The sequence below is a fragment of the Geotrypetes seraphini genome, chromosome 10 (assembly GCF_902459505.1).
Source record: "Geotrypetes seraphini chromosome 10, aGeoSer1.1, whole genome shotgun sequence".
Taxonomy (NCBI): Eukaryota; Metazoa; Chordata; class Amphibia; order Gymnophiona; family Dermophiidae; genus Geotrypetes; species Geotrypetes seraphini.
This window is the reverse complement of record NC_047093.1, coordinates 97,336,224-97,349,689: the sequence shown is the minus strand read 5'-3', so window position 1 is coordinate 97,349,689 and position 13,466 is coordinate 97,336,224. Positions and strand designations below refer to the sequence as shown.

Here is a 13,466-nt window from a genome sequence, read left to right as displayed (position 1 = left end):
GACCTCTTGTCCGTGTCACCTCTGAATATGTTAGCAATGCTGCTTCCTGGTCTATTTTATCAAATCCTTTTAATATTTTAAAAGTCTCTATCAAATCTCCTCTCATTCTTCTCTTCTCAAGGGTAAACAGTCCCAGTTTCCTGAGTCGTTCTTTGTAGCTCAAATGCTCCATCCCTTTAACAAGTTTCGTGGCTCGCCTCTGCACTCTCTCCAACAGAGTTATATCCTTCTTGAGGTATGGAGACCAGTGTTGGACACAATATTCCAAGTGCGGTCTGACCATTGTTCTATAAAGTGGCATTATGACATCTTCCGATCTACTCGTGATCCCTTTCATTGTCTAGATTTGATATACAGCATTTATTTATTAAATTTTATTTCTATTTTAAATTGTGAATCCTTAGTGCTTCTTAATATCTATTTTGTTTATGGTTTAACATTTTTTATTTCCAGGTTACATTACATTTTATTATTACATTCATTATTATTTTTTTTAAGTAATTCACTCCTTCTCCTGGGGAAAGGTATCAATTTAATCCCCGGTGTTCACGACTACAAAACAAATCTTATTTCAAGAGAGATACTTTTACCTCAGTCTGAGAAGGAGGGGGTTACATTGAAATGGCGTAGTCGGCTGCAGGATAGATTTTTTGCTTATGACATTTGACAAGATTTTTGAATGCATTATTCCAGAAATCTTGAAATCTATTATAGGACCTGTGAGCAAATTTGAAAATAATGTGTTGTTTTATGATGAATTGCATTGTGGTTAACTAAAATTTTTCCTGGGTAACATTAAATCTTCCTGAGAGACAGAGTTTTTTTTTTTACATTATAAATGGCAAAATACAGAGATGAAAAGAGCTGGGCCTACAGATGGAGACAAGATCAAGAGGACGAAGAGTTAGAATGGTCAAGATATAGGCAGAAGTTCCATAATGACAGGAGGAAAACAGGAGATTATTATGATACTTTGTCTGAGCGGCAAGAGTGGAATTGTGAAAAATATTGGAAGCAGAATAGGAGTTAACAATACTCCCCAGAAAAATATGAAAATGGGAGAAGATATTCCTTCCAATAGAAACAGAGTGAGAGAAAGTCAGTGTATTGTTACTATTGTGGTCAATCTTATCCGGTTTTGTCTTGCTAGGTTAGAAGACCTCAATGTTCAAAAGTCTGCTAGAGATAAAAAGCCCAGATAGGAAGTCATATGCAAGGCCTAAGAGTCCACGGAAACGGAGCCCAAGTCCAGATAGTTGTGCAGGGAGCCCACATCCTGAGAAGTAATATACTGTTTATGAGGACGGTGTTTGTCTGGGACTTGTAGAATACCTGCATATGTAGAAGAAAACACTGAAATCTGGAATAAGATATGGCAAGAAAAAATGTTTGGCCTGTATAAAAGGAAACTTGATGGGCTCAAATAACAGCTAGAGTTGGTGGCGCAGAAACTGAAACAGAACACTAATAAGTTAAGTGGTGATGATGCTTCAACGAAAGATGTTGCAAAAGAAAGTAAATTGGAAAGTCAAGATACAAGTGAACAAAATGGAAATGCAGATCATAAAGATGATGGTGAAATTGAAGAAAATGGAAATTCTGCTTCAACATTGCTTTCAGTTGAAGAAAAAATTGATACATTGGCATGTATAGAGAATATGGAAACTTGGTTGGAAGAAAAAGTAGTTGAAGAATCAAAAAATGATTTAAGTGATGATAAAGACTTTCTAACAGTAGATGAAGTAAAAGATGATGATGAAGATAAAGATGTAGCAGATTCTGGTGATGCTACACCAGAAGTTTCTGAACCACTTTCTTCAGAAATACTTGCAACTGAAACTGTTCAAACAAATCTTGAAGAAGGGATTGCTAGCACATTTGTGAAAGAATCAAAGGATGAGACAAATGATGCTAAAGAATTTCTTCTTTTTTTTTTTATATTTGCTTTTATTAAAGAAAAATAGCACCAAAACAAAATACAAAATGATGCAAATCCAAGAAACATATTCATCCAAACAATCCCCTTCACAACCCACTCAACTGTCCCCCCAACCCAAAAATAACACCCCCAGCAAAAGAATCTCAATGTGGGCGTTGTCTCCAATGAACATACGAGTCCCATATTTTAGAATAAGTCAACAAAGTATTATGGTGTAAAGCCGTTAACCTACACATCAATTGTAAATAATCTAAACGAGAATAAAGAGCAAAAAGGCTCGGAATAACAGGAGTGCGCCAACATTGCGCTAGAGCCAGGCGGGCCGCAGTAAACATACAAGCCGCACATTTCTGTTCAAAAGAAGTAAACCCAGAAACTCCCACATTAAGCAAACAACATTCCATCAACACACAACATGATTTATTAAGGATCTTAACCAAGGAGCAACCCACCTGCTGCCAATATAAGTGGACTGCTGGGCAGGGCCACCAAATATGGAGAAAATCTCCACGCAGTCCACAAAGTCCACAACCACACCAGCAGCGATCCGAGCCCCCCGGAAAAATGTAGGAAAGTCGCACAGGCGTATAATACCACCTATAATACATTTTATAGCTATTCTCTACATAATTGATAGATAAAGTCAATTTAAATAAACGTTTAAATAAACATTTAAATAAACGTTATAAATAGTTTCCCAAGGAGTCAAACTACGAGCACTGGACAGATCACTCTCCCAACGAGCCCGATATGGATCAAAGGGGGCCTCCCGTTTCAACAACGCTTTATACATTCGTGACACACCACTCCTCCCAGCCCCAGCCTGACAAGCTCTCTCCAACCAGGTATCCCCAAGGGAAAGCTCCCAAAAAGCCCGCTGAGTTAGAAAAATACATAGCCGCGTATAAAGAAATGAGTCCCTGTTCTCCAACCCAAATTCCTCCTACAAAACCAAAAACAGTCGCATAGAGGTAGCCTCCCAAAGTTGCCCTAAAGTACGAAGGCCAGCTGGGACCCATTTACGGCGAACAGTAACGTCCCTGCCATGTGAACCAGCCGGCAAGGACACTATTGCCATCTGAGAAAAAAACAGACGCTCTGGAAACATGTGGTGACGAAGCATATACCAACATCGCAAAATCACTTGTAAAAACGGATTAAGAGTATGAGTCGCCAGACGCAACCGTTCAAGTGGGACCCAAGGCAACATCCAAAGAGATACCGTAGGTAAAAAACACTGCTCAATATGAATCCAGGAGCGATCTTCATAAGTGACCCACATAACTATTTCTTGTAAAAGAGCAGCCTGATAATAAAGTCGAAAATTGGGAATACCCATCCCCACTAAATTATGTAAACTAAGGAAAGAAGGGTGATTTAAATCTAATAAATATCTCAAACACAACATACATACACCCAACCATCCACAGTAGGAGAAACACTCAATCAAAAGATGGATGGTTGGGTGTATGTATGTTTAAGCCTTGTAGCGTTGCTGAGCAGGTTCGTTTGTTCTGTGTGGGGTTGTGTTTGAGATATTTATTAGAATACCCATCCCCCATCCAATTTAGATTGATAAAGAATTGCGCGACGTACTCGAGGAGATTTCTTTCGCCAAATAAATGCAAAAACCTTACGCGACAACAAACGAAAAAAAATTGCCGGTAATGCTATGGATAAAGCCAAAAAGGCATAAAGCAATTGGGGTAAAAGCATCATCTTAATAGCCGAAATACGACCTATCCAAATAAGCTGTAGTCCCTCCCAACGCTCAAGTTCCGCAAACAAAGCATGCAAGCGAGCTGGAAAATTATATTTATACAAATGACCATGATCAGCACTCAAATTCACTCCCAAATAAGTAATATAATGGGGGGCCCATGTAAAGGGAAACGCAACCTGTAAACGCCGGACGGCATCAGGCGCTAAGGTAAGATTTAAGATTTCAGATTTAGCCATATTGACTTTAAACCGTGAAAGCGGTCCAAAGCGATCCAATTCACTTAACACAACAGGCAAAGATAACTCGGGGTGACGCAGAAGAAGTAAAATATCATCAGCATAAAGCAAAATCTTATATTGCTGATCACCCACTTGAATCCCTTGAATCCCCTCCTGATGACGGACCCGACTCGCCAGCAGTTCCATAGACAGTGCAAAAAGCAAAGGAGAAAGGGCACAACCCTGGCGCGTTCCACGTTCTAATGGAATAGCAGACGATAAAGTGCCATTAATTTTAAATCGGGAAAGAGGAGCATCATATAACAACTGAATCCAATCAAAAAATCTCTGACTAATACCCATTTTACGTAAAACACAAAATAAGTACCCCCAACTGATGCGATCAAACACTTTTTCCACGTCAAGAGAAAGAACTAAAGCCGGAGAACCCTCACGGCGTACCTGCCACATTAAATGTAAAGCCGTTTTAATATTATCAAAGGTCTGTCTCCCGGAAATAAACCCAGCCTGATTAGAATGTACTAATTAAGGCATATAGTGCTGCAAGCGAAGGGCTAAAATTTTTGTAAAGAGTTTATAATCAACACTTAATAAGGAAATTGGTCTATAAGCCGCACAGGAAGTGGGATCCTTTCCCGGTTTATGAATAAGTGTAACCGCAGCAATACGTCAAGTTTGAGGGAGGGGATGAGCAGCATCAAAACTATTAAAAACCCGAACCAATAAAGGAACTAATAGCTGCTGAAAAGTCTTGTAAAATTGGTTAGTAAACCCATCCAACCCAGGAGCAGTAGACAATGATAAAGACTGAATAACTTCTTCTATATCATCAGCAGTAATAGGTCTAGACAAGTACGCCGCCTCCCCCTCTGAGAGAGATCCCAACAAAGTCTGATCTAAATAATAGTCAATTTCAGAATCTAGAGAGGCAGAATCAGCTCGATAAAGATCAGTATAAAACTGCAAAAAAGCAGTTCCCATATCAACCAGGGAAGTACAATAAGTACCAGCAGAATCAAAAACTCCCAAAATATCATTCCTAGTACCCTGTGTTTTAAGGCGATGAGCTAAAAGTTTACTACTACGATCGTTAAACTCAAAATATTCCTGGCGAGTTCGCCGCAAAGCCACTTCAATACTAGCAAGCTCAAGGTTTTTCAATTCCAAATGCAATTTAGCCAATTGAGCAGACTCTTGCGCAGTGCGACACCGCCCTTTAACCAGCCTCTCCAAATCACAAAGTTCTTGCCGTTTCGCCGCCTCAGATTTAACCCTTTCCTTCCGAACAAAAGCTTGCAGAGCAATCACCTTCCCCCGAAGTACTGCTTTCAGCGCTTCCCATAATAAAATCTGATGAATATCATCAATATTATTGAGCTCAAAATAATCTTTAATAGCAATAGTCAACTGCTCTACAGAAGAAGAATCCGCCAAAAGACTATCATCAAACCTCCATTGAGAGGCTAGACGAGTTGGCCTAGGACCCAGCAAACATAAACTCAAAGCAGCATGATCCGCTAAAGTAGTAGTATGAATCTCACAAGATTGAACAACCCTATTTAAAGCCCCATCCCCCAACCAATAATCAATACGGGAATCTACATTATGCACTACAGAATGATAAGTATATTCTCGCTCCCCAGGATGATGAACCTGCCAGATATCTAATAGCCCCCAATGGGATAACAACATCTGCAAGCCCCTACGATCTGTGGCTGCCACAGAAAATCTCCGAGAGGAACTATCCAAATAGGGATCTAACACTAAATTACAAGTACCACCTAATAACAAAAAACCCTCTATACAAGGCCGAAGAATGTCATCAAGCCGCGAGAAAAAATCCCCCTGACCCATGTTGGGCGCATAAACATTACAAAGAGTGTATAGCTGACCAGCAATAGAAACACACAGCACAAGATAATGCCCTTCCCTATCTCGAATCTCCTTAAGCACCTGTACCTGCAAACTATGATGAAAAAGTATAGCTCCCCTCTCGTTTTTTTATCATATTGATTAGAGGCAAAATAAACGCTGGAAAAACCTGGGGGGCGTAACACATACTCATATCTAGCCAGCAGGTGGGTCTCTTGCAAAAATACAATGTGAGCTTTATGCCGCGCCAACTCCCGATAAAGGAGGTGGCGCTTCATATGAACATTGAGACCCATAACATTAAGAGAAAAAAATCTTAATTCACCCGTACGTACAACAGCAAAACATCCACACACCCGACAAACACCCCACACAGCCAGCCGACAGCACCCATACCCCTCCCCACCCCCAATCCCCCCAGCAAACCCCCTAACCCCCATCACCCACCTACTCCTCCCAACCCCTCCCACCCAAAACCCTCCAAAAACCCAACCCCCCTCCCACCAAAACCACAACCCCAAGTAGTAAGCTCTGCCACCCCAGGGCTCACTACAATCAAAACGGAAGGAAGGACCCCAATCCGCATACCCTCCTGCAGAAATAAAACAGCAAAAGTCCCAGAAACACAATCTCCAACAGGGAGAGCTTCACAATAAACACTAACAGTCAGAGATGCCGAAACACGGCTGAGTCTCAAAGAAGCAATCCAGAAGCCAAAAATCAAGTGCCATGACCACCAGCCCCTTCCCGTTCCGCAGATTGTCGTTTCAAACGGCCACCATCTCGCCGAACTCGTTGCCAATGAGGTCGGGAGGGAAGAGGTAGGCGTGCACTAGCATCCAACTGCGTAACTGAAGATCCAGAAGAAATGTTACCAAACTGAACATCAGGAAAAAACTCAGAAGCATCCTCCAAAGATTTCACAGTTCGCAAAGCACCATTCAAATAAAACAGCAAAGCAAAAGGATGACGCCAACGATATCGTATCTTCTTCTCATTAAAATAACGCAGCAATGGTCTCAGAGCCGCCCGTCTGCGCAAGGTGGCAGCAGAAAGATCCTGATAGATCTCGATATCATAGGTATCCCATTTAAGCTCAGAGAGACCCCTTGCTGTTTGATAAAACAATCCTTTCACTTTAAAGTCTTTAAAACACACAACAATATCCCGTGGTTTATTGCCCCTGGGGGCCGCCAAAGCTCTATGGGCCCGCTCAAAAAGAATAGAATCAGGAACTTCCATAGCAGTCTGTTTCTTCAAAACCATTTCAACAATTTGGCGGGCTACCAATTCACAATCTTTATAATCTTGCACTTCCGGGAGCCCCCTAATACGAAGATTCGCTCTGTGACTGCGATTTTCCAAATCTTCCATTTTATCCAAAATACTCAAATGTTGTACCTGAAGATCTTTACAGCTCAAATCAAGGCGACTCACAGTCACTTGTTGTTCATCCACCTGAGTTTCCAAGTCAGCAACCCGAGTGCCAAGCACCAAAAGTTCCCCTCGCAAATCGGTAGCAAGGGTAGTAAACTCCCCCCGTAGTTCTTTAATATCGCAGCTAAGATCTGCTAACATGATCCGTACTTCCCCCAACGGGTCCGCTATCTCCCGCGGAACAGGAGAAGCCTCCTCTGCTGCCGGCGGACTCACAAGCGGGGCGGGGCTTCCAGTAAAAGAGAAGACGCTGCTTGCGATGCAGGCCCCACCGAGCCGAAAGCATAATCGCGCAGCGTTTTGCGCGGTTGTGAAGCCATCGCACCAGAAAACGCCACAAGGCTATCCCCCACCACCGAGCAGCACCGGGAGCTCCCCACACTCGCCACAAACGGGACAAAACAGCAGTTGAAAGGACAGGTATGCGGAGATGTAAATTCAAGCGACCATCTTGGATGATGATGTCACTTTCCCCCGCTAAAGAATTTCTTACAGCTGATGAAGTAGAGAATGATGATAAAAACTTTCTAACAGCAGGTGAAACTGGAGAAGACAATATTGGTGATGCCACACTAAAATTATCTAAACCACTTTCTTCAGAAAACCGTGCAGCTGAAACTGAGCAAACAGCTCCTGAAGAAGAGGTTGCTAGCACATCTGTGGAAGAAGCAAAAGATGACAACAAAATAGTTACAATCCAGGCTGAAGATGTCATTACACTGGATTTTGATGATGGTGACCTCCTTAAATCAGGTGAAAGTGTGAAAGATACACATCCTGAGTTGATTATGGCAAAAAATGAGCAAGGTGCTGTGATACAGGAAAGTCTGGAGGAAACCAAGGATTCTGAGAGGTTGGAGAATCATAACGATGGTAAACAGGAAGTGACAGAAGGTTCTATTGAAATAACTCCCTTGATTTTGCCAAGTGACGTTGAGATGTTGCCAATCTCTACCTTTGAAGAGTTTAAGAAACATACAGTTTGTGAGCAGGAAACAGAGTTGGATGAATACTCTGAGGGAGTAGATAAAGAATGCGCTGAGACAGAGAAGGAGGAAAACCCAAAAGAACCTAAGGAGTATAAATGGAAGGCAACTGGACTGAATGGAAGCCCAAGAAGGAGAGTCTTCTCTGATTGAAAAGAAACGACAACAGAGAGAAGATGTGTTAGATAAACCCAAATCATTCAAGTCATATTTGCAGATGATTCCTGTTCAAAGGGTCATGAAGGAGGTGGTTTCACCTCAAGAAACAATTAAGAGTGAACATTATCCGATAAACTTATTGCTGCTACTATTGCAATTAATACTTGTTTCTGCAATAATTAAGAGTGAACATTACCAGATTAAATTACTGCTGCTGGGGTATTATCAGGCATCTGCAATGCTGTACACAGTTTTGAGAGAGACAGTCCTCGCTCATGCTTTCCCACAACTAGTATGGGATCAAGACAACACAAGTATAAAATGGAGAAAGCTAGAAAAGACAAATGGAACAGACGTCTGTCAAGATCTAGCAAAGTACTCAAAGAGAATGGTTGCAGAAAAGCAAATGAGACTGTATTACAATTATAATAAGAAAAGGAGGAGTATGTCATAGATTGAAAGTAATTTGTCTGAACACAGATTTGTAGGCAAGACAAAAGCAGTGAAAGGAAGGCTGCGAAAGAGAAAAAAAAAATCCCAAGCCCAATAACAATAGAGATGTATCCAGAAGAAGGAGAGATTTCAATGTGGAAATCCCGAAAAGACTCTGATCTCAAAGGACAGATGGAAAAAAAATATATGTAACTATGGTTGGCAATCCAAATGTTTATTTTGAGAAAATGCATGTGTTGAAGAAAGTAATGTGTATATTGAAGAGTGTCTACTGTATATGTATTTCTGCTGTTCCTATTTTGTATCCTTAAAATAATTTAGAAAAGTTTGCTCAGGGGGATAGTTGTATAAAAATTTTCTTAGTCTTTGACAGAAATTTTTTTTCTTTTGTGGTGGCAAATATAACCAGGGTTAAAAGTTTAAAAGTTACTTGAGTGAGAAAAACAGGGTTTAAATAAGATTTTGAAGGGTTTTTGAAGCAGAGAGGATCTGAAATGTAAGAACTGTGAGATTTTTCCTATTTTGAGATGTTTGGTTTGTGTATTTTTTGTATTGGTGCAATTTTGGTATTCTGTTGCTGATCTCCTTCACAGATTTGTTGCCATAGTGCAGAGATCAGCATCAGCTGCTTGAACATTCTAATGGTCAGATTTGACAGTTGGGAGGGTGACTTGGATCTGTGTGCAGGTAGTTTGGTTTCTGTGCCTTGTGAGAAGGTAATTATAACTGGTTTTATTTAATTTTGAATAGGAATTGGAGGTTTTGGTTGAAGTTGAGGTTTGATATATAGATTCTGGTATTTATCCAAGGGTGAAAACATTTCTTTCTGGCTGATGTAAAGAATTGTTTTATTTGTGAAACTATTTGATGCTAGAAATAGTCTGTGAGAATCTTCTGGGAAGTGTTTTGAGAGATTCTCTGAGTGCCCAACCCCTCCTGCTGGAGGATGACCCTCCTCCGCCCTCCTCCCCCATGCTAACACCCCCCACCCAACTAACCTCTAATTATTGGCCGGACGGATGGGTCTTGCTGGCATCCGGCCCACCTCGTCGAAATGAGGCGGGCCTGCCCCTTTCCGGCCCATCCCCACTAAGCATAAGGCCTGGGCCAATCAGACCTTAGGCTTATCGGGGATGGGTGGACCCGCTATGCCTAAGGCCTGATTGGTCCATGCTCTAGGAGCCTGGGCCAATCAGGCCTTAGGCTTAGCAGAGATGGGCCGGAAAGGGACGGGCCCGCCTTATTTCAATGAGACGGGCCTGCCAGCCAGATAGAAGCAAGACCCAGCCAGCCTACAATTAGAGGTTAATTGGGGGGGGAGGTCTGCGGAGGGGGGAGGGGAGTGTTAGCACAGGTGGGGAGAGGATTTGGAGGGGGTCATCCTCCAGCAGGAGGGGTTGGGCACCCTCCTACCTGCGATCATGCGGGTGGGCGGCCTTCCAGCAGGAGGGGTTGGGCACCCTCCTGCCGGCGATCGTTGGGGGGGGGGGGAATACAGGCAGCCGCAGCACCTATCGCGGAAGGGAGATCCCTTGCCGCGATAAGTGTAGCTCCCGTGTCTACTCTAACCCGATACTGTAACTGGCATCTGTAACATGGATGTTGGTTACAGAATCGGAGTTAGTGTAGGCCCGATTCTGTATAGGATGCCCCTCCCGGGCGTACTATACAGAATCCGGGCCTTGGAGTCCACATGATATAATGCTTCCTTTTTCATAACTCCATGGCTCTTTGAGCCAGTTTTTAGGGACTGATGGAGGGGCCTCTTGTGGCCAGACTACTGTGCTTCTTGGTATCTCTGTATTAATTCCCTTTTCCCTTTTGGGTTTGCATATTATGTTTGTTTGTATGTATGTATCCTTACTATGGCTGGTTCTATCCTATCTAGATTTGTTGTCCCTTTCAATTATTTAAGTTGTAGATTGTGTACTATCTTGATGTATTATCATAGTTAAAGGCAGTATAGTAAGTTTGAAATAAATAAATAAATAATTTATTTAATCTTAGCTGAAGCTAAACTGAAATTAACTAACTATAAACTAGATATCCTAGACACATGCCATCATTTCTATCTTGAATAGGGCATAACTAATGCAGTGATTAAAATTTTAGATTATCCATTTCTTAGATTATCAATAAGAACAACACTAAAACTGCTGATTCATCAAATAAAGGAAAAAACTCTAGTCAACATCCTCATACACTGCTTTTCTGCTGTCTCATCAGAACTGACTGCATCTGACAAAATTAATTATACCAGGTGAATATCATAAGGAGCAGCTGGAGGCAATTTTTCCTCCCCCCCTTTTTTTTTTCTGGGCTCCTCCAATGAGCTTCTACAACACTCCACAAAAATAAGACAGCCACTAGCATATGAGCGATGTCTGTACCATGCATACACATGGGCATACATTACTCTCTCCACCTCCCCAGCATGGACCAAGAAAGGGCATCAGGGATTGCTGCTGGGCTGCATGCAGGGAACGCTTCAGGATACAGTATTAAAAAGCAGATTTCTTAATTTCTCTGGATTTGAGTTTGCATTAGTCAATTCCCTCAGTCAACCAATCAAAGCACAGGCTTGTTACCATGCCAACTCAGGAGGTGTCAGTGTATTATCCAGTTATTCAGTTTAAAACGCACTTCCTGTTAGTAAATTGCACAATGCATTAGGTAGTCCATACACTGTATTAAGTAAATTGCACAATGCATTAGGTAGTCCATACACTGTATTAAGTATTATAGAATATATGTCTAATTGAGTCTTACAAACTTCAGCCATCCAGTGATGTATTGATCCTGTGGAGATAAAAAGTGTAATAATTCTCTATGAAGGCAGTGTTAACAAGGACTTCCCAAATTTCCCTGCAACCTGTACCAGCTCAAAAATGGCCTTCGCTTTAATAGAAAGAACAATAATTGAAAAATTTTACAAGGTTGAATGTATGCTACCTGGGTAAAATCAAGATACGATTACTGTGCTCTGAGGGCACAGTTATAAGTGCATGTGCACATAGGGTTACCAGACGTTCAGGCCTTTTCGAGGACATGGACAGCTTTTCCAAACCCAGCACTTTGTCCGGGTTTTGAAAAGCTTCCAGTCAAAATTGTGTCGGGAAGGGGCATCTGCACATATGTAGACGCAGCGCGCGTGACATAATTGCGTTGTGTGTGCGAATGTGCAGATGCAGTCTGTAGGTGGAATGGGGGCGTGACAGGCGTAGGGAAAAACAGGTGGAAGTTTCATTTTGAAATACCTGAACTCTGTGAGGAGTTTCCCTTTGAAAATGAATTCGCAATTTTGGGGATACTTTGCAACTTCCACTATCTAATCATTGCTCTGAGTGTGGCACTGGGAATGGGGAAGAATGATAACCATTTATTCACATGATTCAGCAGAACAAGAACTGGATTCCTCTGCACACCTGGAATGAACTCAGAATCCAGCCATTCAAAAATAAAAAAGGACTGAAGCTTGTCTGTGCCTGGAATGGACTTTAAGTACAGCTAACAAAGAGGGCAGTGCCCAAACTAAACTTGTTTCTCATCACATAGATTCATTATATAACCCAGAACAGAACTCCATAACAGTGCAGTGGAACGTCAATTATCCAAACTCTGATTATCCAATTATCCCAGGACAAGCAGGCAGCATATTCCTACACATGGATGATGTCACCGACGGAGCCCCGCAGCGGACAGCCTCGAAAGCAAACTTGCTTGAAGATCTCGAGCTTTCGAGTGCTGCATCGCGCATGCGCGCGTGCCTTCCCGCCCGAACCAGGGGGCGCATCTCCTGTGAGGATCCTCAGTTCAACGTTTTCCGCGGAGCTGAGAAGACTTGTCGACTTGGTTCCCGTAGCGTTGTGCCTTCTCTTCACCGCGGCTGAGTACTCTTTGTTGTTTTCGGTCGCTGTGTTCTCGTTCTTTTCTTTTCTTTTCAAAAAAAAAAAAAAATTTTTTTTCAATTCCTTTTGTGTTTTATTGGCGTCGGGTTGGGAGATTGAGGCCTAGGCCTCTCTTCCTCGTTCTCGACACGGACTTTCTCCTATCTATGTCCCGGCCTGTTACCGGGTTTAAAAGGTGTTATCAGTGCGGCAGGACTATCTCCATCACTGATCCCCATAGTCGGTGTATGATCTGTCTCGGGTCGACTCATCGCCCGGAAGATTGTCTTCGCTGCCTCACTCTTCAACCTCGTGCCTTCAAGCGCCGCTGCGACAGGTTCTTAGAACTTTTTCCTCGAATGGAGCCTGAAAAAGCTATGGCCTCGGTCGAGGCAGCTGTTAAGCCCTTGACTTCGGGACAATCCTCGAGTGCTAAGACCTCGACCTCGCCTCCTCGACAGGCCTCTGCCTCGAAGACCTCCGGGTCCTCGGCCTCGAAGGCCTCGGCGGTGTCCTCGAAGCCTGGATTAGGGGGTAAGTCTCCTGCTTCCTTTTCAGGTACCATCCCTAAGAAACCGACGGAGTCTGCGTCTACGCAACCTGGGGCTCCAGGTTCAACTCCGTCTTCTCGACCATCTTCAAAACGTGCTTCCAAGTCCAGGGAATACTCTCATTCGAGGTCGCCCTCCTTGGAACACACGAGACCACCTGTGACTCCGAGTCCCTTGGTCTCCGTCCCCATGTTTGAGGACATGCTTAAGTCAATTTTGA

General features: G+C 42.7%; 1 protein-coding gene across 6 annotated transcripts in view; it reads right to left on the bottom strand.

The window, feature by feature from the left end:
• The window catches only part of ABCA2 (ATP binding cassette subfamily A member 2), a 602,913-nt gene that overhangs the window by 298,499 nt on the left and 290,948 nt on the right, over positions 1-13,466 (bottom strand). For 5 of the 6 annotated variants that reach the window (XM_033959797.1, XM_033959792.1, XM_033959793.1 and 2 more), the window contains one exon: positions 11,578-11,607. The exons of the other annotated variant lie outside the window; for it this stretch is intronic. In XM_033959797.1, coding sequence (XP_033815688.1) covers positions 11,578-11,607 — 30 coding nt within the window. The remainder of the gene's footprint in view (positions 1-11,577; positions 11,608-13,466) is intronic. 6 annotated transcript variants of the gene reach the window in all.